Consider the following 27,241-nt stretch of genomic DNA (forward strand, 5'->3'; position numbering starts at 1 on the left):
TTGCAGGGTAGCCTGCAGATGAACTATTAAAAGAAAAAAGACCATAGGCCTACTGATTTGCATCTTGCTGTCTTCACGTGCTCAGAATGATCGTAGTTTTCTATTGAAAAGTTGGACATGAATGCCCTCGTCAAAATGTGAATGCGATGAGGTCGTAATCACGACTTCAGAAGTTGGACAAGTTGGACAAATCCGATAGCACGTGAAGGCAGCATATGCCCTTAGTAGGCTACCAGTTTATGCAATATACTAGTGTTATGATGTTGTATAGTTTTAGAACCTGAAAGTCGTAGATGCTTCATTTGTCTTTGAATGACCCTTTGGTATTAATTAATAATGCTGTGAAATTCTGGATTTAGTCTCAGTAACTCTATGCTATAATGACCGGAGTTGTTTTTAGGGTTGGATCAATGAAGACTTGGCAACACATCCACTCTTGTTGGAGACATGCTTAACAGTGTTTTATACACTGAAATTGCTATGTATATCATTTGATAACATCAATTAATCTTGGGATGTTTTGTGGGTGAACAAATGTCATGCTATGCTAAATGTGTGAGTGACCCACGTCAGGCTTAAATCACACGTGTTTGCTGTTTGGCCGATGGCTCCACCTGGTGGTGGTTTTCTCAACGAAGCCTATTGAGACTTTGAAGTTTTACAATGAGGAAAATTACAAAATGTATTGGTCGAATATTGGTCCGAAAACATTATAATTGATTGAAAACGTATTTCTTAATTGCCTGGGATGTCTTGAATATTGCAGGGAATTATTCGGTTTGCATTTCGTCCTCCCATCCTCTCCCTCCCTCTGTTCATAATCTGGGTCTGAAGGACAGCAGCAGTTCCCTCAGTGCACTGCATTTGACAAATAATACAGGAAGTAAGAGAGACAAAGGAGAGTATCTGTGTGGTGGTGGATATAAAACGACACAACCCAGACCTGGTAAGTCAAACATCTGAACCATGGATTCAACAAATATTCAAACATTTTCGTGGAGGAGAATGAAATTAGCCAGTTAATTAGATTTAACTGTGTAGCCTACATAGCTGAAAGACCAATTCAGTAAACTAATTGCAAGACACTGGAATAGTGTTCCATTTCTAATCATTATGCCATTCCACTGAAATTGCTAGCTAACAAAAACAATGTTTCATTTAATTGTTGAATATGTTCTTTTTTATATATTAAGAGAAGTGAAGTAACAGTGTAGGCAGTGCGATAAGCTTTTCACTAAGCAGCTTGTTACCTCCCCTGAGCCTGAGGATTCAGACTAGTGCTGCCATCAGAGATTTAGGTCACAGAGACACAAAGCAGGTTGTCCTAGTGACAGTGATGAGAACCACCTTTTCAAATACCCATTACTTATAAATCATTAGGACTGCATTAGAATCTGTCTAATAATTGTAGTCTATCTATCTATCTATCTATCTATCTATCTATCTATCTATCTATCTATCTATCTATCTATCTATCTATCTATCTATCTATATCTGTCTGTCTGTCTATCTATCTATCTATCTATCCATCCATCCATCCATCCATCCATCCATCCATCCATCCATCCATCCATCCATCCATCCATCCATCCATCCATCCATCCATCCATCCATCCATCTATCGATACAGTTCACTGAACACATTGACCTTGTGTTATTATAGTTGACCAAAATCACAGCAGGTTGTCACAACAGAAACCATAAATAAAATGTAAAACATTTTAAAAACACAAAGTAATTAACGACTGCCTCTTTTTCGCTATAATACTGTGTAGGCCTATACATTTCTAATATCTAAAATATGTGACAACTAGCCCCAGCCAGACATTTGTGGGAAATACCTTTGTCCTGAGAACAGTTCAACCGTTAGCTTAAAGTAAATTATAATTCACCCAAAAAAGAACATTTTATCATCATTTATACTCACCCACACTTTGTTTCAAACCCGTGTGTCTTTCTTCTGTTGCACTCAAAAGAAGATAGTTTGAAAAAATGTTGGTAACCACAGTTAACTTGAGAGTGAGTAGCCTAAATTATAAAATAATTTTGCTTTTGCGGTGAACTATCCAGTCTTGTGTTCACTTTACCCAACGGTCATGGCAAAAATATAATATTCACAAAAATAATGTTATTCAAATTAATTATTCACAAATAATATATTAATATGATAAACAATTAGATAATTAAAAAGGCTATCATGAAAACAAGGGGCAAAAATTACATTTGGTTTGACACTTAGCCTAATCTAAAAATGGGGCCTATCCCTATATGTCAGTATTAATATTAATACTCATTATAACGTTCTGTCTTGCTTGATAAACTATTTCTCACTCCACAATCCAAATGGACTTGGTGTGGATTGAAGCAGCTGTGAAGTAAAGAACAACAGGATGTCGAAGGACCAGCTGGACTCTGTGGCGAGCCACGCGGAGGGTTTGCTCTCATTGGCCGTTCAGCTGCACGCGCAGTGTCAGGAGGAGAGCGCGCAGATGGCCGCTCTAGCCGAGCAGCTGAGAGAGGAGGGCCAGAGTCTCCACGGCCAAAGCAAAGTCCTTCAACAGGACATGGCTGAGATGTGCAAAACGCTGGAAACTCTGATGGACACTAAGGTGGCGTTTGAAGCCAAAGAGAGGCAGGCTCGCAAACTAAGCAAACAGCTCTGAAACACAGCGGGAAAATAGTCTGTCCAGCCATTCAAATTCAATGAACTTTCAAATGACATAGACTAAGAGCCTATGTATTTATTTTAATTTTACTTTTTGTCTTAAATTAAAATCCTATCCCGAGACCACAAAAATCGTTCGATGAATGTGTGTGAGGTGGAACTGTTTAGGTGATGGAATGTTAGCATACCTTCATTGAAAACCTTCATGGGCAGAAATGACACACTTTGACTTTAAATGTGAGCTTTAAAGACTACAATCTGTTATTGGAGTCTTTTTTTCTTTTAATCTTCTAAACACTCCACAGCACACATCTGTCAAGAATCAGTAATGAGAACACAAATTATAATCCTTCATTACAATTGTCAATTTTGCAAGACACTGCCATAAATACACATTTGCTTTTATTTTAAGATGTTAAATTGTTAACAGTCAGAATGGTACTGCGGCTGCCAGTGTATGATACAGTATATAGGCCTATATATTTACTAAACTCTATTGACTGTTGTCCAAGGCAAGCGGTTTCATACATAGCTGTGCTAGTTTTATGTCTCTCATAGCTCTTATTTCATTTATTTGCTAAATATCCATGTAATAAACAGAAAAAAAACTTCAGTCTATAGAAGAGCCCCCTTGTTCATTTTGGGGATTGCTTTCCTGATTATATTGCAATAATGGGGTTCCTAATTATTTTGGAATAATGGTTGGTTGACTTGTCTTATATCCTTCATGTCCAATGGCATGTTTTTAGAAATGTCTATTGGCTCTCTGGACATATCTTTAAACTTTATGTATCTTATTGTAGCTACTATTTATGTGAATAATTAAATACAAATTCAAGTGTTGCAACAAATGTTTTGTTACTCCTTGTGTTCCCACATAACATGAAACTTGATGATAAGCTCATGTGATGGTGGTCTCTGGTGATTTATCTTGGTGGGATTGGGCGATGGAGGAAGGGCTCCGTCTCAGCTCGGCTCCACTCATCATTTCCCCAAACCTTCAACCTTGAGCTCTGGCGTCTCTGTATGACCACCACTGCCGTTATTAACACCCAGAAGAAGAAGCTCACCCACATCGACCTCTGTAGAGGAGAGAAACAGAAGGGTGTACACAGAAACCTCATGTACAGCCCTGAAAAAAATTTAAGAGACCACTGCAAAATAAGCAGTTTCTCTGGATATACTATTTATATCTATGTGTTTAAGTATGAACATTCTACTACTGACGATGCTTCTCCAAATTTCATACAAATAGTCATTTAGAGCATATATTTGCAGAAAATGACAACTGGTCAAAATAACAAAAAAGATGCCATGGTTTCAGCATTGTCCTGTCCTGTGGGAAAACCAATCCTTCAATTCGGGGAACATTGCCAGAGCAGAAGGAAGCAAGTTTTCTTTTAGGATAACTATGTACGTGGCTTAAGTCACGCGTCTTTCACAAAAACGGATCTGCCTCACTGAAGAACCCCCAGGTCACCACCTATCGTCAACTAAATCTCACAGTGGGTGTGAGACTCTGTGGTTTGTAGGCCTCTCCAAGTCTCTGGGTACATCTCAATCAGCTCCCTAGTTCAGTATAGCGGACTAAAAATGGAGTCGGCCATTTTAAAGGGCTGTCCCAATTGCAGAATCCTTCCAGTGCAGTGAAACGTTCGCTCCCTAAAAAGTTCCACAATGCATCGCAAAACCCAGGGTGCACTGATGCTCACTATGTTCCCTTAACGGAAGTTCTGAAGAACTTGAATCATGTGAGCCGCGACTCACTACACGTAACGACATGTAATTATGCTTTTAAAAATAGAAACCATTATTTTATTGTATTTCAGCACAAACGTACATCGTTAGACATAATTAACTTAATCTAGCTAACATTTATAATTAAGGCCTGAAATGTTGCATGTGTATACTTTAAATAACATACAAATAATGTCATAAAGATATCAGCTCTGCTGTTGTTGAATGATGTTGTCAATGATGAAATAGTCATCAGTGTCTCAATGTGTAGTGAGCCAGTTTCTTTTACTGTCCTGTGCCCAAATTTGTGTACCGTACATGATGTACTGATTCACAAACTTGGGAGCTAGGGAACTGTTTGAGACGCACCCTCTGTCTAAACAATAAAGGACCAGGTTTTAGGCAAAAGCTGAAAATATGTCTTATCTGAGAAGACGATCACAAATTTATCCAGGAAGAAAACTTGTTTACTTCTGCTTTGACAATGATCCCCGACTTGAACGATTGGTATTTCCCCCAGGACAATGCTCTATACCACACAGCCAGGCCAATAAAGGACCACAAGATCAAGACCCTGTCAAGTCCAGCCCAAACTCCAGACCTGAACCCCACCAAAAACATCTGGGATGTGATCAAGAGGAAGGACACAAGGTTGCAGGCCATCAAACAAAGCCAACCTGCTTGAATTTTGCGGCAGGGGTGGCATAAAGTGACCCAACAGCAGTGCGAAAGACTGGTAGAGAACATGCCAAGACATATGAATGCTTTGACTGGAAATCCGTGTTATTGCACCAAATATTGATTTCCAATCTCTTCCCAAGTTGAAAGATTGGTTATTTTTTGTAAGCTTATCCATGACAAGGTTATCACATTGTTATTTGTTTGCAAAAAATTACAACTGATCTAATAATACAAAAAGATGCTATTTTCTGATCTTGAATAATGCAAAGAAAATAATATTCAGTATGTTAATATTCTTAAACAACACAATACAAAAGTACTAACCTCAGTACTGTACAGTCCAGTGTAGAACTGATTTCCAGTGTATGGATGAGCCCATGTCTTATTCTCTGCATCTTCACAACTAAAACAAAAACATTAATTCCAGCAGTGCACTTTTTAACTTTAACTTAACATTAGTCCTCTAAAGATAGGCTACATAGTGATGAAAAAAATTAGATTTGAGGAAAAAATATTTTAATCTCGCAAAATGTTTGCGTTCCCCAGTAAATTTTATGTGCAAAACTTTAGCATTATCTTACAAAAAGTATGTGTTCCGGTGTTCCCTAGAAATCTAGTATTTGCTTACAAAACCTTTTGATTTCCAAAATATTATGAGTCGGCCCGGGAAGACAAAATCTATTTCCATGCTTTTGTGAGCAAATGCCAAATTTCTTGGGAACACAACCCTTTTGCAAGAGAATGCAACATTTTTGCAAGCAAATTCAAAGTTTTCAGTGGAAGACAATACTTTTGCATGAGATCAGAAAAAAAATGTAGCTATATTTCCCCCCCCCCATATTAAGTTTTTTTTTACATCATCATCATCATCATCATCATCATCATCATCATCATCATCATCATCATCATGTCAATTTAGGTGCATATACTGTAACACTTGTTTGGCACTTATAAAGCACATATTAATGCCTTATTCTGCATGACCATATTCTGCATCCCTTAATCCCACCCAGTACTGTGGTGTATGTGGTTCTTAAAGGGATAGTTCACCCAAAAATTAAAATTAGCCCATTATTTAATCCCCCTCAAGTAATAGGTGTATATGACATTCTTCTTTTAGACTAATACAGTCTGAGTTATATTAAATAAGTCCTGGCCAATCCAAGCTTTATAATGAGAGTGATTGTTGTTCTGTTTTTCAAGTCCTTCAAAATGCCTTTGTCTGTCATATAACGTGTTCCTCACATCTCTGGGCCCTTACTAGTTTGTGTAAGAAAAATATCCATATTTAAAACTTTATAAAATAAAGTCCAGGCCGATCGCCATCTATATTAAACTAATGGAAAAAGTGTTGAAAGTGCAGTTCAAAATGCTTAAGCCACACCTGACGAGCGTAACTGGTAGCGTAAGCATTTCGAACTGCAGAGGCACTTTCAATTCATCTGAAAGAAGAAAGTCATAGGATGCCTTGAGGGTGGGTAAATCATGGGCTAATTTAAACTTTTGGGTGAACTATTCCTTTAAAATGTGTCACACACAAAAGTCACACACAAAGAGTAATGTGAAAAGAAGAAAGTAGAATTCACCTGGTAATGGAAGGAACATTGTGAAGGACAGAGAAACACAGGCTGTCCCGACCGATCTTGAGAATACACCCTGATACCAAGAGAAAAAATAGAAGTAGGCCACATACTCCCAGAGACGTGTTGAGAGAAACAGTCCCCCTGTGTATACATGCAAACATTTCCAGACACAAACACAAGAAGGCAAAACAACAATGTTAATATAACTGTTACACATCTAAAAGAGGTCAGCAGAAAAGACCATACATTCACCTTCTCACATCCTCATCTACACAGCTGGCATAGATCCAGTATAGAATAAGGGAAAAGCAGTAAATAGCCATGCACACAGCGATGGCGGACACAAAATAGCAGACAGAAGAAGAACTGGAACCTTCCACCGTCAGAGCCTGGCCAGATGTGTTATAATGAACACTTCCATAGAGGATACATCGTCCATCAAAGTGACCCTATAAAGACAACCAATAAAAATCCATATTTGATACAAGGAAACACAGTAGCAAGAGACAGCTAGGTGTTTTTCACAAACTATGTACGAGATGTGTATCTCTCTGTGAGACACTGTGGAAAGTGCTGTGTTAATGCTTTTGTTTTGACCCTGTGTCATATGATTCTAATAAGCCATAATGTGGTGCGAGAGGCTGGCTGATCACATGATGACAGCTCAGAGGGTCTGACCTGGGATCAGTAATATCACATATTCATTCTATATTTTATTGAACATCATTTTTTCATACATTTCAAAATAATTATGGATACCAATAGATGTAGCCTATCATTGACAATTACTTTAAAATTAATTTACCTTCCTAAAAAAGAAAACAAAGAAAGTGACCATTTCAATAGGATATAGGCTATTCTAACATATAGAATGATAACACATGATGTTACACATTTTAACATCAGACTGAATGGTAACAAAAGAGTGTCTTAAATGAGCCATAAATATGCACTGAAAACTTTAGCCTTGATCAATGCCTAAAACTAAGAACTCAGATCAGACACCAGCTTATACATCACATTTCCCCAGAGACCTGGTTTTAGTTTTCTATGAGCAATAATAGCCTACATCATTTTATAATTTCAGTGTCTGCATATTATTATCCAGAGAAACAAGTATTATTACCTGAGTGAGTGTCATCCAGGCAGCAGCAATCACTCCGCAGATGAAACAACCAGCATAAAGGACAAGCTCTAAAACTAGCAGCCAGGGTAGTCCCATCATGAACATGCTCTCACGGTCACTGTCTCACGGAGTCCAGCAGCTAAATGTCTCATTCATGCACTCCAAACTGCTGTGGTAACGTGGATCATCACTAAAGTATGTCCTGTGCTCACAACAATGTTGCTTTTCACAATGATTCTTGACAATTGGGCCAGAGAATTTCACCGCATTGCTATTAGATATAACACAAGACTCCATTCAGGTCAAGCAGACAAAACATTCAACTAGTCTGATTATGGTTATGAATAAATAAATATATATATATATATATATTTTTTTAAAAAGCATTTTTTGAGATATTCTGAAAATCAGATATATGCTTAGGATGGCAAACTGTTTACTTAAATTGTTCTGTAGGGAAGGAGAAAAGTGATACACCATATTATATTTCAAGCAGGAGTAAGAATTTGTATCTCCATGTCTGTGACTATCATTACAGTAGTAACAGAGGATTTGCCAATTATTAGAGTGAAAGAAGGTTACTTATATTAATAATACTGTGCAATAAGTGAACTTCTGGCAAAAACTGAAATCAATGGGAACAAATGAAGTGGGACATTCAGTACAACAGATAGGTCCTTCTCCAAACCAATAGGTGGCGATAAACATTTTTCAACGAGCTTAAGTGACAACGAGAGTGGCACTGAATGACTGCACATTGCAGTGCTGTTTCTGACCATATTATTTTTGTTTAGAATACATCTAATGTGCTTTTTGTGTTTATAGTTTGATAAAGCAGACCCTGGACTGAATCTGCTCGTCACGTAAACATTTATCATGATGATCTTTTGGGAGACCATATACCTCGTATTATTGTGCACCATGTCCTGTGCAGCAGGTAGGAGGAAGCCCCAGAAATGTCTGTATTTGCTTTAAAAACATTATACTTACATAATTTATTGTTACTACGTTGAAACTGCAACGTGGTATTATCAACCTGTCAAAAAAAAAATGTCATAGCGGATAGTTTATGTATCCAAAATACATACAATTACAATTTGATCCTCAATAAAACTTTTTGCCTTTTTTTATTTATCTTCACACATTATGCTTCACATTTCATCTTCAACTCTTCATTGACACTGTTGTCATTTTGGTTAAAAAGTACAAACTTTTGAAGAAACTTGAATAAAGAAAAAACTGTTGGTTATAAAGACAACACAAATGTACAAATGTTTAATTTATGTTCGTATTCAGTACACACTCACATAAATTCAAGATCTACTGAAATATATAATATTGTATTGAGTTGATAAATAATTTAAATAATTTGATAAATAAGAGTCTGGGGTAAGTGTACAATAAAACAAAATCGAATTTCAAGTAGCAAAATAATTAAAAACATGGTAAAAAGTTTCAGATATGGTTTTATTGTGACTCTCATGTAACAAAAAAGAAAAACTCTCTTGGGACATAAAAGTTCATATAGATATTTTAGTAAACATTGAGCGGACCAATCATCTGCTGTAAGTAGATGCTTGTTTAAGATAAATTACTATTTGTTTTAACAGATTACGATATGGTGTTTATTCCTGCTGGGAAAATGATGATGGGAACCAGTGCCGCTGATGGGAGAGATGGGGAATCACCAACACGAGCTGTGACTCTCCAGCCATTTCAGATGGACAAATATCCTGTCACTAACTCTGACTTCAGGTACTTGTCAGTGAATATATTGGCTCGAAACCTAGTGTGCAGCCTAACCAGACAGTTTTTTAGGAATGTACTTATAATGCCTAGAGAGATGTAGAGGTTAATCTTGTCAACACACTTTATCCTCCTGCTTGTATGTCTTCTTACTGGCCTGATACAACTGCTTTCATTTATTCCAGGGAATTCGTCAGACTGCAGAAATATAAAACAGAGGCTGAAACATTTGGTTGGAGTTTTGTGTTCCAGGATTTTGTCTCAGATGACCTGAAAAGTAAGGTCACTCAGAAAATAGAGGTATGAACCCAAAGACAAATGTTTTTCAAAATGGGGATTTCCATTTACCTATAATGCTGTATTTTAGGGGTGTAACAATACCCTCATGTTTTGATTCGATACATATTATGATACTGATATCGCAATGTCCTGTTAATTAAATTGCTAAATTTGGTATTACTTTGGGGGTGGAAATTAATAGGCTTGGTGTTGGTAACCTAAAGACCAGGACAATGCTGACACCAAAATAAAAATATTCATAATTCTGAAACTGAAAATACGTAGATGAATACATAGATGCACTCTGTCACTGACTAGATATATTTGAAATAATATAGGCCAGTTTTTACTAAAAACATAAGACATTTGGCATTATCAGGACCCACAAATATTCCCCCATTGCATTATTATACATTATATTCAACATTATATGACACTACAACTCTGTAAACTTTTTATAGTAATTTTTATTTTGGGTGAACTATACGCAATAGATTGTTACTATCCATGATACATACTGTTGCATTTTTGTATTGTGATATGTTGTGACATGATATATTGTTACACCTACTGTCTTTTATACTATTTTCTATTCTACCCTCTATTTTCCTGAAAATTACCCCATTCCTCTTTCCTAGTCTGCGCCTTGGTGGTTACCAGTCGAGAGAGTCTTCTGGAGACAGGTGACATAGTTAACAGTCTATGTGTATGTAACCTGCAAGACTTTTGAAATGCATTATGATTCATTGTAAAAAATTTAAACAACTTAAATTAGTGGTCAACCGGTATGGGTTAATATATATTTATTTAATTGTTATTGATATAAAAATAAATAAAAAATGTATTAATATATAAATAACAATTTAAGATAGTATAACAAAATAAATTATTAAGTAAATATAATACAAATCTATTTATTGTTAATTAATTTTAGACTTTATGAATATCTGTGTGCAGCCAGCAGGACCCGGCTCTGGTATCAAGGACAGACTGGAATCCCCTGTGGTCCAGGTCAGCTGGAATGATGCCCAAGCCTACTGTCAGTGGAAGAAGAAAAGGCTGCCAACTGAGGAAGAGTGGGAAATGGCTGCACGTGGGGGTCTAGAAGGCAAGCCAAAAAAAGCCTTATGCCTCTCAGCACCTAATAAAAAACTGCTGTCTTATTTTTGTCATGTAGTATTATACACCTGTCTTACATAATTTATGAACTGTAACCTTCATAACCAGCACACATGTATTTCAGGAAGGACATACCCATGGGGCAACAAGTTTTTGCTGAACCGGACTAACCTCTGGCAGGTCAGTTGTGGGATATTCTTGCCCATATTATAATGAAGGGTTAGTTCACCCAAAAATGAAATTGATGTCATTAATGACTCACCCTAATTTCGTTCCACACCCGTAAGACCTCCTTTCATCTTCGGAACACAGTTTAAGATATTTTATATTTAGTCCGAGAGCGTATGGATGATTCATGATATTCATGATTCGGATTGCCAATGATCTCAGCAGTTTGACATGTGATCCGAATCATGAATCAATATGCTAATTCACAAACGTTTGAATCTTTGAGGTTTGAAAACAAACATGGAAGAGAAGACATTGCTGAATGAAGACGTAGTTTTTGTTTTTTTTTGGACCAAAATTTATTTTCGATGCTTCAAGAGATTCTAACTAACTAACTGATGTCACATATGGACTACTCTGATGATGTTTTTTTCCCTTTCTGGACATGGACAGTATATTGTGCATACTCTTCCATACGCTCTAAATATAAAACATCTTAAACTGTGTTCTGAAGATGAACAGAGGTCTTACGGGTGTGGAACGACATTAGGGTGAGTCATTAATGACATCAATTTCATTTTTGGGTGAACTAACCCTTTAATAACTGTTGAGTTCTAAAGTTCTTAGACTGTTGATAAAGTGCAAACTCTTTGTACAAAGGGCCTGTTTCCAGATGGGGACACAAGAGAAGATGGCTATCATGGTGTAGCTCCTGTAACTGCCTATCCTCCACAGAATAACTATGGTATGATATGACAATCTACCTGAAAGTTCAGAAGTTTTTGATGCTCACCAACAGTCGTGCTTCTTAAAATGTGTGTGGAAACTGATAAAAATTATTTGATGAATAAAAAGAACAGTATTTATTTGAAATATAATATTTTGTAACATTATAACTGTCTTTAGAGTAATTTTTGATCAGTTTTAAGTATCCTGGCAGAATAAAAATATTATTTTTTTCTAAAACAAAATCCGACTTATCCTAAACTTTTGAACGGTATTGTAATTCTCTTACCAGGATTTCCACAGGTCTTAAAAGTCTTAATTTGACCTTCCACAATTTAGGGCCTTAAAATGTCTTATATTGGAGAACAATGTTTTAAATTCAATATCATGGCATTAACTTAGGGCCCTATTATTTCGGGGGTGCAGGAAACATGGACGGAATCACAGAATCCATTCATGAAAATAGAATTTATAGAATAAAGGCCCTGAAAATGTATTTGTTTGTTAAACATCTAGTAAATTGCCTGTTTCATGATTTCAATTAATTAGACATGCAATCAAAAAGATTAATATATTTTAATTTAACCATTAAAACATAGAACATTTTAAATAGAATAAACTATTTTAAAAAACTGATTTCATAGGGCCCTAACTGCAAGAAATTAATATCTACCTCTGGATTTTTGTTTTCCAGTACAAATATCTAAACATCCTTAAATCAAGATACAATTGCTTGAGATGCCAAATTGAAGAAATAAGTTATTCTAACCATAAGAAATGTAAATTAGTTTATGCTTAAAACAAGAACAAATATCAGTCAAGGGGTATGAAAAGTAAATTTTAATTAAGTTGATTTTTATGAAACCACTGGCAGATATGTGTTCTTGTTCTTGTCATAAAATCACTTTCACAAGATTTCATACCTCAAACTTTAAGCTATTTTTGTAAAGTTAATTAAAAAGTAATGGAGATCTGTTGAATGTTTTAACTGTTGCTAATACAACTCATTGAGTGCTTCCTAGACATTTATATTTAACATATTGATGTGTTTTATTCCCTTCAATTTATTGCTTACATTTTTTAAATTTAAATTTACCTTCAGTAAACCTGCAGAAACCCTGCTTATTATTGAGACAATTTTGAGAATAATGGCCCACCTTTTTCCAGGACTATATGACATGCTGGGTAATGTCTGGGAGTGGACCTCCTCAAATTTTCCTGGTGCTCAGACCATGTACGTCCTGCGTGGAGCATCATGGATTGACACTGCTGATGGTTCAGCCAATCACAGAGCTCGTGTCACCACTAGGTCAGTCATGCCATATGCATATTATTCAAAGTCAGCTTTTATTAGACTTTTATTAGTGTTCCAACAGTTCCAGTTTGACCCCAAGTGGGTTCATCAACAATTGCTAAAGCTTTTGTCCAAAGCAATTTATGAGAATATGTTAAACAAACAGTGTATTTTATGTTCTCACTTGCAGGATGGGAAACACACCAGATTCAGCCTCTGATAACCTGGGCTTCCGCTGTGCCATGAGCTCAAATGCAAAACAGAAAAAGACTGAGCTTTAAGAGCCAAATGTTCACGACTAGTTGATTCCAGTGGTGCATTATGGGATTGATACTACATTTCTCCTGTGGAGACATTAACTTCTGGAATTCAGTGTTATATCTGCTTTTTTTCACAAAATACTGTGAAATTATAACCTAAACCAATCTTATTGTTGTTTTCTAATTATTAAAATCATTTAGATATAAAATTTAAACCACATTGTATCATTGTATATGCAAAATAGAATAAAAATGTAGCTGTATTAAATAATACCATACATTTTAAATAGTTTAGGTGTTACTTACTTATTTCCTTCTCAGTGTGTAAGTAAGGGGGGTCTGATATGTAGTCATAGCAATAGAGGTATATTTTTGGACCTACATGGCAACATGTTAGCAACATGGTCTTGAGGTAAATTGTGGTTTCTAGTATTTATTGGAGATAATGAACCCTCACCAAATGCTTTGCGCTCCATCCATCTCCTCCGCTCCAATAGAGAGCAGAATGACTTTTGGAGTGTTCTCAAATAAAGCTGCTCTGTTCTGAGTTTGCCCTTTCTTCACCCAGTGGCCGTAGATTTTAAAGGCACATGCGTCAATCATTTTGCGTAGAGGTTTGATGGCATAGGGGTCGCTGCGGATCACTTCCTTGGTCACAGGTTTGGCACGACGATAGTTGCAGTAGATGCGCATGGCGGCAAGTACGGTCATACAAATAACCTGCAATGTGTAGGGTGACACTCAAAACCTCAAAGTCAATGCTTTCTATGAAGTCATCTAGAACATCCGCTCTTTACCTTAAACTTCCTGTAAGGGCTGAAATGACGAACTTCTGCGGCCCTGTACTGTTGGAAGAACGGGTGATTGAGGGCTTCTGTAGCTGTATAACGACTCTGCGGGTCCACAACTAATAACCTGGAAATCTACTAGGAAGAAAACAAGCTTTGTTAATGCATTTTTGTCAATACTGGTGGCCAGCAAGACAAACAGGAGGACCACAATGAATTAAAACAACCAGCACACACCAAGTCTTTGACTGTGTCTGAGCGGTCGTCCCACTCCGGAGAGCTGAATTCATATTTCCCTGCGAGAATCATTCGAAGCATCAGCATTTGCTTCCTGTGCCAGAACGGTGGAGATCCAGCCAGAAGAGTGTACAAGATCACGCCAGTGCTCCATCTGCACAAGAGAAGACAGTTATGCAACATTTTCATAGTAAGCATAATAGTTTGCATTAATCCGTTCATTTTCTTCTGGTTCACTGTCACCGCCAGGAAGTTCATGTATTATGTACAGTATATATGGTTAGTTGTCCACATGTTAATTTAGTTTTAGGCTTCTCTAGTCTTGTATTAATAATGCGTTTTAAATCATTTTGTTAAATAAAAAGGTAGGAAGATTATATACATATTACATGGTTGAAACAGAGTAAGCTGAGCTGTTTGACTAAAACTGAAACAAAAATCTAATAAAGTGGTTATAGACATACTTTAAAAACTAAAAATAGTGACAAATAAAATTCCTAAAACTTGAAATGAACACTAAAAATGCAACAATGAAAGCTTATTTTAATAAATGAAAACTAATTTACTATATAAATAACAGTAAAATACTACTGATGCATACTTATTTTACGGGCTTACAGGTCAACAGCAGTCCCATAGCCAGCGTGGTTGGGATCCATGGAGCACTCAATGATTTCTGGTGCCAGGTAACCTGGTGTTCCACAAACCTCTAGGGGTGAAACAGAGACACACAATATCTGCAGTCATGCTTTCTGAATGCTTATATTTAAAGGTGTTCATAAAAACTCACCATTCAGTCTTTGTCCATGCTCAATCTGGATCGAGAAACCAAAGTCAGTGAGTTTGATATTCACATCATCATCTAACAGAATGTTCTCTGGTTTCAGGTCACGATGGACTATACTGTGGGCATGAAGATACTCAACCACCTCCAGAAGAGCTCGCATGATATTTCTATTCAAGAGAAGAGATAATTGTGTCAATAATCAAGGTATTGCCTTTAAGGATAATAGAACAGCTACAATGTATTAGTTGTTTTTACATGTCCATTCAAAAGTATGTGCTCAGTACAATTTTTAAACGTCCTTTGTGTTTACCAATGCTGCATTTATCTGATCAAAAATGCAGTAAATTATAATCACAATAAAAATAGTTTTCTATTTTAATATACTTTAAAGTGTAACTTATTCCTGTGATGGCAAAGCAGTGTCACATAATTCTTCAGAAATCATTATAATATGCTGATTTGGTGATCAATAAACATTTATTATCAATGTTGAAAAAAAAAAAAACAGCTGTATACTGCTTAATATTTTTGGAAAAATATTTTTTTTCTCAGAATTCGGATTTGTTAATTTGGAAACACTTTATTTTAGGGTTTAATATTCACTATTAACTAGTTGCTTGTTAGCTTACATATTACTTGGATATTGGCTGTTTATTAGTACTTATAAAACACATGTTAATGCCTTATTCTGCATGATCATATTCTACATCCCTTAATCATAGCCAATACCTAAACGCTACAAAAACGACATTACTATTAATAAGTAGTAAATTGTGAGTTTATTGAGGCAAAAGTCATAGTGAATATGTATTCCCCAACTAGGTGTTACCGTTAGTTTAAATACAATTATAGGAGTCTACAATTGGATTAATCAATGGAGCTGACCGTGTCTCTTTCTCACTTAGGGTGACTTTTTCTGTGAGGTAATCGAAGAGTTCTCCTCTCTTCATCCTGTTAAAAGAACATTCATCTTTGAAAATTAACAAAATTGTAATGTCAAGGCCTATAAACTGATTAAATATAAGCAATACCATCTGGTTTGGTGATATAATATTGGCACAGAGATAAACAATTTTCTAATAAACTAACTATCTGTTCAAAATAGAAGTGTCTGGACAAAGGAAAGAATTGGGAGGGATATATTATGCGCATGCTATTATTCAGAGTGGAGCATTTGGCAGAAACAGTCTCGTTTTGGCAATGAGTTTGTTGTGGGCTCTTAGAATAGGCAGTGTCCTATCTGTATGCTGCAGAGTGTCAACCAACAGATAATCTCCACAGGGAACATTTAGAAAAGGAACAGGGAGCAAACTTGGAAAAAGTCTTGAGCCTTTTTCTGCAGTAAACTAAACTAACTAAAATTGCAACCACCACAATACTATAGTTTTTTTGGGGGGCGTTTGCTATGACATTTCTAAAAAAATTCTAAGATTTTGGTCCCTAGATTAACAACAGTGAGACTCAGACATGAGGGTTGTTGTGTGCCATACTTACAGATCAAATACCAAAAAGAAGAAGGCGTTTGATTCAAAGCAATCCTTCAGTTGAACTATGAGGGGGGGAAAAGACATCCTATTTTTGTTGTTGTTCTTGCAGAATCAATAACCTTACAATTATCAATTTTGTAGATGAAAAAAAAATGATACAAAAATTGTTTTGTATCATTGCTCCATTAGGTAGTATGTACGTATTGTGAAAGTGAAAAGGGATCAGATGAACTTTCACATTGGCACTGGGCAGTCATACTTATGTTTTTTTGTCCAGACACTTTTCTAAGGATGTCGATCTCTTTCACAGTGGCCTGTTGGATTTCTTGTATCTCTTGAGTTGTCATTTTATCTGATGGTGTGATGTCTATGATCTTTACGGCATATTCCTGGCCAGACCGTTTTTCCACACATCGGCGAACCACACTGCTCACACCTCTGGAGAAAAGACATTCAGAACTGATATGAAGGCTAGAATTTTGATGCTAGAATTTCATCTTATTGTTACTCTTTTTCTAGACACAAACTTCATTGAGATTGGTGACACCTACCTTCCTAAGATCTCCTTTGGTTCATATTTGTCATAAAATTCCTGACCACCAACCCATTCCGGGTTTTCCTCCTCTTTTGTCATTCTGAAGAAATCCAGAAGGCTAACGTTACTTCAGATGCAATTTGTCCTTTTAAAGTTTATCACACACACAAACAAGCCTAACTTGTAAGGGTCATATTGTTTTCTTGTATAGATTTCATAATGTGATAATTTTGTTTTTTGTTCCTAATTCGTAAGGATTTTTTGTTGGTTTAGAAAGCAAAACATTCTATTCTTTAACGGCTGAGTTCACTCACCTACAGTGTTTATGGCGCGAGTTACAGCTCACTCTTTTGCTCATCCATAACACACTTCGCTAAGTTACAGCACCACCAAGAACAACACTTAGTTAGCTGCTAGATGTTTTCCTGTTGCTTCTTTACATAACCTTGATAGTGTACCAGCTCTCTGTCCAGATTAGAATGACTGAATATAATTTAACTATGTCCGTTTCGTGAATGAATCATTCTTCTAAGTCAGATCATTTCAACGAATCAGTCGAACCGGTTCTCGGTCTTAACATTTCGTTCGCAGCAGTTCCCAATGGATTGAGTCAGAGTCAGACGCACAGTTCCTCTCCCAGAAATGCATAAAAGTTGTTTAAAATGTTCTGACTTGTTTCAGTTCAAGAATTAGCCTAAAGCTTTATTTTTTTATAGCCCATTATATTATTTTTTCCTACCTTTAAAGTGTTTTGAATTGCTGTCAGGTGCATCCAAAAAATAAAAGTTAATCTTTACGTATGTGTGTTATGTACACACTCATTCATGTATATATTTAAGAAATATTTCCATGTATATAATTCTAAAAAAATATAAATCTTATATATTGTATGCCTAAAAGAATCACTGAATCCGGATCGATTCAAACTATTCAAACGAACCGATTCTGAAAAACGACTCGGACTTCCCATCACACTTATATAAATAGCTGTTATTTGAGTACGGGTGAGGGCATAGCCAAACGGAACACCCTGTGCCCATTTGTTTATTTTAGACAGTACTGATAATGTTAACATTACATTTGGCCTTTATGCATGCAATTTTTTTCTCTTCCTCTCACAATTTATTTTATGGAGACTTAATGATGATATTTTGTTCTTAACATAATTAGAGGGCGTTCCTTAATTCTTCCACAGACGTGTCTGAACACGCACGAGCACCTCGTCAATGTTTATGTTAATCAGCGTAAAGAGTTACAAAAGTCACCGTCCCATATTGGTAAAACCTATATGATGTCGAACCCGTGAGGATTGTTGACGCACACATGACATTTCTAAGCGTCAAAAAGCAGGAAAAACTGGTTAGAAGACATTCTCTCCTCTTGGTTTCAGTCGTCTCTCCCATGATAAAGAACATGCTGTTTAACTTTGGTCGCTGAAGGAAGGCTATAATGGACACCATCAGGAGAGATTCACCAGTAACTTTACGCAAAATCAAGGACCTCCTGGAGTCTCCGCTCAGCACTGAGGAAGTGCACAGACGATTAACTGACGACGAGGATTCAATTTCAAGTCACGACACCGACATGGACAGAGACTCTAACAGCTCACCACTGTCCACATTGGATGAGTTGCAAGAACAGCTGACAGTGGATGACAATAGAGATCATGTCAGGCATGCTGATCCTTGCGGGCCATCGAAGCCCCCTCGGTCATACGTAGATGAAGCGTTACCGGATCTGCTCCGGAGTGGAAGCCCACTCCGCAGACGAGTGTCTAGCCCTGTGTCTGCCACGGTGAGTTGGCCAATGCATTGAGAACAGTGATTCACAATCAGTAACAACAACACGGAACAAAGGAAAATTGAGCTGTGGTGATTTCTGTCATGTATGCTATTTTAAAGACAGGGCATTTTAAATATATCTTTTATAGTATTCTTTAATTATTTTTTCTTAATTTTATTTAGTATAGGCCTACATAATGTAGGCTGAAATTCTTTTTTCTATAACAAATAATGGTAGCACTTTACAGTAGGAGTGGATGCATTAATTCATGCTTAATGCACAGATAATCATGTTAATGTCTGACTCTAACCATTTATTAATGATTACTGCATCAACTAATGAACATTCTACATGATTAAATTAAGAAATCACTAACTTGCTATTTGTTAAATGTGTCATCATGCTGTAATACCTGTAAAAGTAAAAATAGAATATTTTGTAATACAAAAAAATCATTAATTATCACAATGGGTCAAAGCCATGCATTCCAGCTTCCAGTTGTCTGCTTAAATTAATCATTAGCTAAAGATTTGCAGATATGTTATGACTTTACTTGTTGATGCGCATGACTGTTAACTAACTAATTCAAAACTCTTAACCGCAATGACATATTACTTAACAATTAGTTAATAGTCATGTGCCTCAGCAAGTAAAGTCATAACATTTTGAAACCTTTGCAAATCATTAGCTAAAGATTAATTAAAGGAAACAACTGGAAGTTGAAGTACATAACTTTGAACATTGTGGAAATTAACCTTATGAATTTACATTATTAGTTAATATAATATGTTATTAGGGAATTAATACATGATGGCACATTTCATTAAAAGCAATTCATATATTACTTAATCTATTATTCATATATAATGTTCATTAGTTGCTGATGCAGTAGGCTAATCAATAATAAATGGTGTAGTTCTTCATGAGTCATACACTAACTCATGATAATCTGTGCATTAGTTAAGCATTATTTAATGTGTATTAGTGCACCCTTATTGCAAAGTGTTTCCCAAAAAATTGCAGTCTCCAAACCAGCCGTCTCTCTACCTTAATGTCAAGCAATTTAAATACTTACTATAAAAACAATGTATTAGACATATGAGCACATATCTGCTAGGGCAACAGAATAACAGTTTAAAGTATTCAGAAGTATTATTAATTTTGTGATATTGTAAATGTTATCATTGAAGAAGCAAACAAATCATTGAGATTAATGAGAGGACCAGATGGCCAATCATTGTTTAACAAATGTTTATCTTCTTTTTATTCATTCAGCCAAATTCTTTATTTAAAGCAACAAGACTCCTCAGAGCTAATAATGAACATGAGTGCCCATGTCCAGGATGACAAACTGTCAATGGAATGTTGGTTTCATTGGCTGCATTAATAATGTTTTCCTAATGATGCCTATTTAACTAAAACTAACACACCAAAACTATTCACACATTTAGTGGATACATTTTTCAACAATCAAATCACAAGGAAGTAAATGTCATCTCAAATTGGTTAGTTTCACCGGTATGGCGAGATTCCATCTGTGTAATTTTTCTGAAAATCCAGAATAGCAAGGTTATAAAAGAGACAAGACCTCATGCATTTATGTTTGCAGATGTGTCAGTCTGATATCATTCTGAGTGGATTTACACATGCACACAAGTGTAGCTACTTGAAGCCATATGAACAAAAGAAGTAGGAATGTTGTGCTCATTTAACACTCTCTCCATGGCTACAGCTGAAGCATGTGAAAAGGGAGGTGGAATTATCTCGGCAGCGCAGTCTGAGGCTCAAGGCTCAGGTGGATAGACTGGAACAACAAAACGACAGCGGACCCGGCTGGAGTGAAAACAGACAGCGGGTGAGACTCTTAAAATGAGTTAACCTAAGCCTTTGTCTTTTTTTTTTTTACTTTGTCACGCCACAATTAAAAAGATACTTTAACAACACCCTCAGTGATGGCAGCATTTCATTCATGCACTCAGGGTTTTTCCTAGTTGCATGTTCATTGTTTTTGTGGTGTGTCTAGGTGGCAGAGGAGGTTCAGTCTGTTGTAAAGCTGCTACTTCCTCTGACAACATTGGAAGCAGCAGAAGTCAATCAGCCGTCCCAGGCCAACACTTTAGACACAGCACTGCTTCAGCTGAAGAAGGTGGCCCGCAGCCTCGCCCTTAACCACTCCTCTCAGGTGAGCTTTAGCCACGCCCATCAGCTCATATGTGACACGCCTCTTTATTGAATTGGCACATCCCTGCATTGTAAGGCCTCAATGAGGTAACCATTTCATTGACATGCTCCTTATAATTTAGAACAATTGCAGAAATATTTTAAGTGCCCATATTATTCTCAAGTTCGAATATATATTTTGCTAGAACATATTTACATGATTTAATGTTCAAAAAGCTTTTCTTATACTGTACATTGATGCAGGCCCTTTCTTCACCTTCTGCCTGAAACGCTCTGTTTTATATTATTATCACTTTAAAGCCTGTCTTTCCAAAAAGCCCAGTCTTCTCTAATTGGTCATCAGCTGCTATCTGTTGTTGATTGGTCAACCACATAGAAAGAATCACTTGGCCAACTGTTGGCATTAGGCATTAGGCTGGTATTATGACAGAGCTAAGTCACAGAAATAATGTCAGGACTACAAACTACAAAGCTTTCTTTCATGTAGATTTTGTACTCTGTAACTTTGCAGATAGTTTTCATGCACAAACAACTATATTACTTACAAAAGTAAATGTATAATAATAAATAAGCATAATATGTGCCATTTAAAACAAATCTACTACCTTTGACAGGGAAAGGAGACTTCTGGGGAAGATTCTGCCATTTTACAGCAAGCTTTGTGGGACAGAGATGAAGCCATTGCAAAGTGAGTTTACATATAGTCTACAAGACAAACCAAAAATAGCTGCATTTATAAAAATGACCCTATTCAAAAGTTGATTTTCAATACTGTTTGTCGTTACCTGGATGATCCATTGCTGTTTTTTTTTTTTTTTTGTGATTGTTGTTCATGAATCAATTGTTTGTCCTGAGCAGTTAAACTGATTAATGTTCTTTAGAAGAAAAAAAAATCTTATTTTGTTTAAATTCGTTTTCATTTAGTACTGCCCTTCGGAAGCAGCAGAAGATACTTAAATGTTTACCGGAAATCAAATCAAAGAACAATTCACATTGATCTTCAAATTCAAAGTTTTCACCCTCGACTCTTAAAGCATCGTGTGTCCTTCTGAAACCTTTCTTAATAGTTGTGTTTGAGTCCCAGTTGTCCTCAAAGTGAAAAGATGGATATCAAAATCATACAGTCATGAATCATACAGTCGTGGATCATCCAGGTAACAACACAGTATTAAGAATCAAGTCATTTTGATAAATTCAGCTATTTTTCTATTTTTCCCTCCCATTTTATTAAAAAAATGAGCATTTTGCAGATTCTGCAAAGGGTAAACTTTTGTGGAACTCTAGATGGAGCATACTGATAGGTCCTTGACTCAGCCCCCATCCACACAAAGCCAGAGCTTTCCCAATCCTATCTTTTTTTCCCTTGTTTCAAGAAATATATGCGTAGGGCATACACGCGTGATCACTGAAACCCACTCAAACAATGTAGTATATATGCCATACCAGTGTGTGGCGCTGCCACAGAAATACACTAAAAACGGAAAAGAAGAGTTGTGGCTAGAAGGGGTAAAGAAATTGTAGGAGGTGAGGGAAAATCGCACAAAAAAATAACAATAAATACATTTGCTACTTACTAGATTGTGTTTTATTAACACCTACACCTACCCCAACACTAAACATACCCTTACAATAATGCAAGAACATTAATTTAAATGACGCAATATTGATGTGCGCATGCCCAGTGCCGGTAGCTGTATCCCTTTTAGACTATCACGTGGGACGTGGTGTGATGACAGATTGGCTGTACACACGAAAACGCATGGGTGTCGTTTTAAGATTTATCCACTCTGGGATCCGGTTTCAAAAAATATGCTTTTCATGCTCCCAAAACGCCGGATCCGTGTGGACGAAACGCTGATACGGTACAACATTTATACGTATACAGCTAAACGCGTCTCCGCGTGGACAGGGCCTCAATCTGCTGGCATTTATCATTCTCTATAGGGCACAGCTAAATCAAATACTTGGTTAGCATTTGCCTTAGCAGTGCAGTGCACTTTGTTTTCTGAAACCCTTCACCTTCCTTAGCTCCACCTGCACAGATCTGCTATGTGTAATTCATGTGCTATATTGTACAGCAGCAGCATGTCTTTCTTGCTCACAGCAGCGTGTCATGTATGTATTGGCAGTTGCAAGACCCGTACTTGCTATGCAGCAGCAGCAAAGCAGATCTATTCCTTCAAGACCAAACATATCAATGTCATATCCATTACCATGCCAAACACTCATTGTCATGACATAAATATACTTTTTTTTTTTTTTATGCAGAAAACAAGCAATGGAGACTGAGCTATTGAGAAGCAAGAACGATTTGATGACACTCAACAATCAACTTCTGGAAGCTGTTCAGAGTCGACTAGAACTGTCCATAGAGCTGGAGGCCTGGAAAGTATGTTTAAATGGACTCAGTTGCCAATTAATTCAACATGACATAATGACTTTGCGTAAACATACACGGCACTTTCTAAAGCCAAGTGACGTTTTATCTGTACACATTATGAGCTAGCCACGTGTATGTCTACGCTGTGTGATTCCGTGTGAATGTCTAGGCCGAAACGAACCATCATCTCTGAGTGTATATCTATGGCGTGTGATTCCGTGTGAATGTCGAAACGAACCATTATGGGTGTGTGTGTGTGTGTGTGTCCACAATGAAAATTGATTTACAAACATACTAAAAACTGTTTTTTTGAAAATGTAAAAATGCAGAATGTTTCTTGTGATGGGTAGGTTTAGGGGCAGTGTATGTGTGTGTGTGGGCATGTTTTTGTAAAAATATTAGGACACAGATGTGTAATGACATGGGTATGACAGGTATTACAAGGAGAGGGTGAAATATGAGGACATTGGCCATGTCCCCATTTTTCAAAATGCTCATAAATCATACAGATTTTTTTGTTTGTTGAGAAAGTAAAAATGCAGAATGTTCCCTGTAATCGGTAGGTTTAGGGGTAGCGGCAGTGTAGGGGATAGAAAATACGGTTTGTAAGGTATAAAACCATTACGCCTATGGAATGTCCCCCCATTTCACAAAAACAAATGTGTGTGTGTGTATGTGTGATGGGTAGGTAGGGGTAGGAGCAGTGTAGGGGGATAGAATGAAACAGTGTTGATAAACACGCTAAAAAGAGATAATGCGTCTTGATAGCACGCCAAAATGACATACGAATTGGCGAGTCATACAGACACCATTTCATGAGATCAGTCTGATTAATTGCAGATTTGAATCACTGATAAAAATGCTAATTCCTAAAAAGTTTGCTACTTGTGTTTTTAAATGAAAGCAAAAATAAGAAAAAAATAAAAAGGGAGTACATTTTAATGTTATTTAAAAATATGTTATTTGATACAGACGTGCGAATTAAGGTCTAGTTAAAAGTGGTAACAATCAAACATGTTTACCTTGACAGACAAGGTGAATTTTAGTTGAGGGAGTCATAATTTTAATAAACTTAAAGGGTTAGTTTACCCAAAAATGAAATTGATGTCATTAATGACCCACACTAATGTCATTCCACACCCATAAGACCTCCGTTCATCTTCAGAACACAGTTGAAGATATTTTAGATTCAGTCCGAGTGTATCCAAGTGAATGCACGCTATACTGTCCATGTCCAGAAAGGGAATAAAAACATCATCAGAGTAGTCCATATGTGACATCAGTTGGTTAATTAGAATCTCTTGAAGTATCGAAAACACATTTTAGTCCAAAAATAACAAAAACTATGACTTTATTCATCTCTTTCGCATTTGTTTTCAAACCTCAAAGATTTAAACGGTCATGAATCAGCGTATTGATTTATGATTCGGATCGCCTGTCAAACTGCTGAAATCACGTGACATTGGTGATCCAAGTCATGAATCAATATGCTGATTCATGACCATTTGAAACTTTTTTTGAGGTTTGAAAACAAATGCAGAAGAGAAGACAGTGCTGAATAAAGTTGTAGTTTTTGTTATTTTTTGGACCAAAATGTATTTTCAATGCTTCAAGAGATTCTAACTAACTAACTGATGTCACATATGGACTACTTTGATGTTTTTATTCCCTTTCTGGACATGGACAGTATAGTGTGCCTACTTAGATATGCTGTCGGACTAAATATAAAATATCTTAAACTGTGTTCAGAAGATGAACGGAGGTCTTACGGGTGTGGAACGACATTAAGGTGAGTCATTAATGAAATCAATTTCATTTTTGGGTGAACTAACCCTTTAACTGAGTAAAAAAGGCACAAAAAAAATCAATGAAGTTGTCCTAAAAATACATATTTCAATATTAATATATAATCTAGTAGCTACTTTATATGATTTATGTTATTTAATGTAATCAAGGGGTAAGTGTAATCCGTAGGGAGAACAGCTGCTGAATCCTGTGTTGCCATCTGGACCATCTGATTTTCCTGGAAACCCCTAAAAACACTCATCAATGTGATTTGGCCATGTTGGTTTTCCTCGTGGATGTTCTTAAAAACAGTTGTCATGTCTCTTACAGGATGACGTACAGACCATTCTTCATCACCAGCTCCTCAGACAGCAGCAAGAAGAACAGGCCCAGAAAAAGTCTAGAGGGTTCGGCGTTTTGCGGCGCTCAAATAAGCCCCTCCCTCCAAAACCTGATTTTTCTACCCTGATGCCCATGGCTGTATCGACCCCCCAGTCACCTTCAGCAACGCAGAGATGGACGGACAAGTTCAGACGTGGAAAAACCTCTACACAAGGACCTGTTGAGTCTCAGCCACAAAGGAGCGACAAAGAGGACAATTTTCAAACGGTTTCTTTGGACTGATGAGGCTGTTTCAGCGATACATAATAACCTATGGATGATTTTATTGATTGTTCACAGATTAAGATCATATTGCCACACCACACTTGAGACGACAATCCTAAGGATGTAAATAATATTATGAATGATGTTATGATGCATAGAAGTGATGTTAATGTGATTGTTGTGCTGTGAGAATGACCTGCAGTCATGAATGATGTGATATTCTGGTCTAATGTTCCTAGCCATATATGAAGAAAAGGGAATAAAGGTGACAGAAAAACAATAAATACATAATTCAAGTCTGATTTATAAGGCTCTTAGGGATAACCCTTTCAGGAACACAGGTTTCCTTTTCTTTCTTTAAAAAAAATAATATAATTATTAATCCACATTGGGTTCAATTGTGCTTAAAGGCAATTTTGCACTCTGCATTACACTATTCATTCTATGATTTTTGAGTAATGATTCAAATATGCTGATCTGGTGCACAAGAAAAATGTATTATCATCAATGATGAAAACAGTTGTTAATATTTTTGTGTATAACTGCAGTTTTTTTTTGTTCAGGATTACTTTTTTAATTGCCACTTTTGATAAATTTAAAGGCATCCTTGCTGTATATTGTAAGTATCCTCTATTAATTTTTTGTGTATACATTTCTCTATATTTTGTGCACACTACTATTATTTTCCAAAACAGTAAGTTCACCATCTTGCATGTAACCACCACATTCTACCTACAGTCAATCCAACAATTATTCTGACACCAGATATCTGTTTTTTTTTTTTTTTTTACGGGTGCAGGGTAGTTCATGTATGTAAGTGAGGATAGCAAAATAAACTGAGATTATACTCAAAAAAGGTCTTCATACAGTGGACTAGTAGTAAAATTGATAGCATTTTGGGACCAAAATTATTTAGACACTTTGACCTGACCATGTTTTGCTTAAGTGTTTTTCTTTAATTGTTAATGTGACCTTTTACACCACACAGACTGAACAAAATGAAGCATTGCTTGGTAATTGGTTGACCTGAATCGGTATTATCTAATTATAGTTCACCCAAAAATGAAAATCCTGCCATCGTTTACACCCTCAAGTGGTTCCAACCTTTATGAGTTTCTTTCTTCTGCTTTTTAAAGGCCCTGACAGTACCTGTGCAGCCAACTTTGGAGGGAAACTACAAATATATTACCGTGTGCTTTTTTGCAAATAGAAAGATTCCATTTTAAACTAAAAATAAAATGAAAAAGGAACAAATGATACTCACAATGCTCACTGTCCCAGATACGAAT

General features: G+C 36.4%; 4 protein-coding genes across 5 annotated transcripts; 2 read left to right on the top strand and 2 right to left on the bottom strand.

Annotated features, from left to right (window-relative positions):
- Positions 1-1,629: 1,629 nt before the first annotated feature.
- On the bottom strand, positions 1,630-8,050 carry tmem179bb (transmembrane protein 179Bb). The gene is made up of 5 exons (XM_067423581.1): positions 7,793-8,050; positions 6,919-7,115; positions 6,670-6,807; positions 5,408-5,486; positions 1,630-3,747 (listed from the first exon to the last, which is right to left on the bottom strand). Exons 1-5 carry the CDS (start codon positions 7,895-7,897, stop codon positions 3,592-3,594), a joined length of 675 nt encoding a protein of 224 aa, XP_067279682.1. The 5' UTR covers positions 7,898-8,050; the 3' UTR covers positions 1,630-3,591.
- A 455-nt stretch (positions 8,051-8,505) lies between these two features.
- Positions 8,506-13,453, top strand: sumf2 (sulfatase modifying factor 2). Its single transcript, XM_067424117.1, has 9 exons — positions 8,506-8,729; positions 9,403-9,547; positions 9,724-9,838; positions 10,456-10,500; positions 10,775-10,925; positions 11,061-11,116; positions 11,765-11,849; positions 12,998-13,139; positions 13,315-13,453. Exons 1-9 carry the CDS (start codon positions 8,669-8,671, stop codon positions 13,403-13,405), a joined length of 891 nt encoding a protein of 296 aa, XP_067280218.1. The 5' UTR covers positions 8,506-8,668; the 3' UTR covers positions 13,406-13,453.
- A 371-nt stretch (positions 13,454-13,824) lies between these two features.
- On the bottom strand, positions 13,825-17,928 carry phkg1b (phosphorylase kinase, gamma 1b (muscle)). Of its 2 annotated transcripts, none has more exons than XM_067424115.1 (10): positions 17,533-17,928; positions 17,235-17,318; positions 16,943-17,121; positions 16,691-16,745; positions 16,082-16,147; positions 15,200-15,363; positions 15,028-15,118; positions 14,410-14,563; positions 14,182-14,307; positions 13,825-14,104 (listed from the first exon to the last, which is right to left on the bottom strand). In XM_067424115.1, exons 1-10 carry the CDS (start codon positions 17,574-17,576, stop codon positions 13,838-13,840), a joined length of 1,230 nt encoding a protein of 409 aa, XP_067280216.1. In that variant the 5' UTR covers positions 17,577-17,928; the 3' UTR covers positions 13,825-13,837. The 2 variants fall into 2 exon arrangements, with proteins under 2 accessions (XP_067280216.1, XP_067280217.1); XM_067424116.1 differs by having other exon boundaries at positions 17,235-17,363.
- Positions 17,929-18,396: 468 nt separating this feature from the next.
- bicdl2l (bicaudal-D-related protein 2-like) lies at positions 18,397-26,509 on the top strand. The gene is made up of 6 exons (XM_067423595.1): positions 18,397-19,012; positions 20,733-20,855; positions 21,024-21,182; positions 21,796-21,869; positions 23,450-23,570; positions 25,677-26,509. Exons 1-6 carry the CDS (start codon positions 18,668-18,670, stop codon positions 25,968-25,970), a joined length of 1,116 nt encoding a protein of 371 aa, XP_067279696.1. The 5' UTR covers positions 18,397-18,667; the 3' UTR covers positions 25,971-26,509.
- Positions 26,510-27,241: the final 732 nt, after the last annotated feature.

Source organism: Pseudorasbora parva, chromosome 18 (genome assembly GCF_024679245.1).
Source record: "Pseudorasbora parva isolate DD20220531a chromosome 18, ASM2467924v1, whole genome shotgun sequence".
NCBI classification, from domain to species: Eukaryota; Metazoa; Chordata; class Actinopteri; order Cypriniformes; family Gobionidae; genus Pseudorasbora; species Pseudorasbora parva.

Excerpts from the sequence above, each read along its gene's own strand:
- tmem179bb (XM_067423581.1), bottom strand. The coding sequence starts at position 7,897 with ATGTTCATGATGGGACTACCCTGGCTGCTAGTTTTAGAGCTTGTCCTT. Across the intron at positions 7,116-7,792 it reads CCTGGATGACACTCACTCAG|GGTCACTTTGATGGACGATG; the intron begins GTAATAATACTT and ends TTGTCTTTATAG. Across the intron at positions 5,487-6,669 it reads AATGTTCCTTCCATTACCAG|TTGTGAAGATGCAGAGAATA; the intron begins GTGAATTCTACT and ends TTTTTGTTTTAG.
- sumf2 (XM_067424117.1), top strand. The coding sequence starts at position 8,669 with ATGATGATCTTTTGGGAGACCATATACCTCGTATTATTGTGCACCATG. Across the intron at positions 10,926-11,060 it reads TGCACGTGGGGGTCTAGAAG|GAAGGACATACCCATGGGGC; the intron begins GCAAGCCAAAAA and ends CATGTATTTCAG. Across the intron at positions 13,140-13,314 it reads AGAGCTCGTGTCACCACTAG|GATGGGAAACACACCAGATT; the intron begins GTCAGTCATGCC and ends TCTCACTTGCAG.
- phkg1b (XM_067424115.1), bottom strand. The coding sequence starts at position 17,576 with ATGAGCAAAAGAGTGAGCTGTAACTCGCGCCATAAACACTGTAG. Across the intron at positions 17,319-17,532 it reads TCGCGCCATAAACACTGTAG|AATGACAAAAGAGGAGGAAA; the intron begins GTGAGTGAACTC and ends GGATTTCTTCAG. Across the intron at positions 15,119-15,199 it reads GCATGGACAAAGACTGAATG|AGGTTTGTGGAACACCAGGT; the intron begins GTGAGTTTTTAT and ends TTTCACCCCTAG.
- bicdl2l (XM_067423595.1), top strand. The coding sequence starts at position 18,668 with ATGGACACCATCAGGAGAGATTCACCAGTAACTTTACGCAAAATCAAG. Across the intron at positions 20,856-21,023 it reads GGAGTGAAAACAGACAGCGG|GTGGCAGAGGAGGTTCAGTC; the intron begins GTGAGACTCTTA and ends TGGTGTGTCTAG. Across the intron at positions 21,870-23,449 it reads AGAGATGAAGCCATTGCAAA|AAAACAAGCAATGGAGACTG; the intron begins GTGAGTTTACAT and ends TTTTTTATGCAG.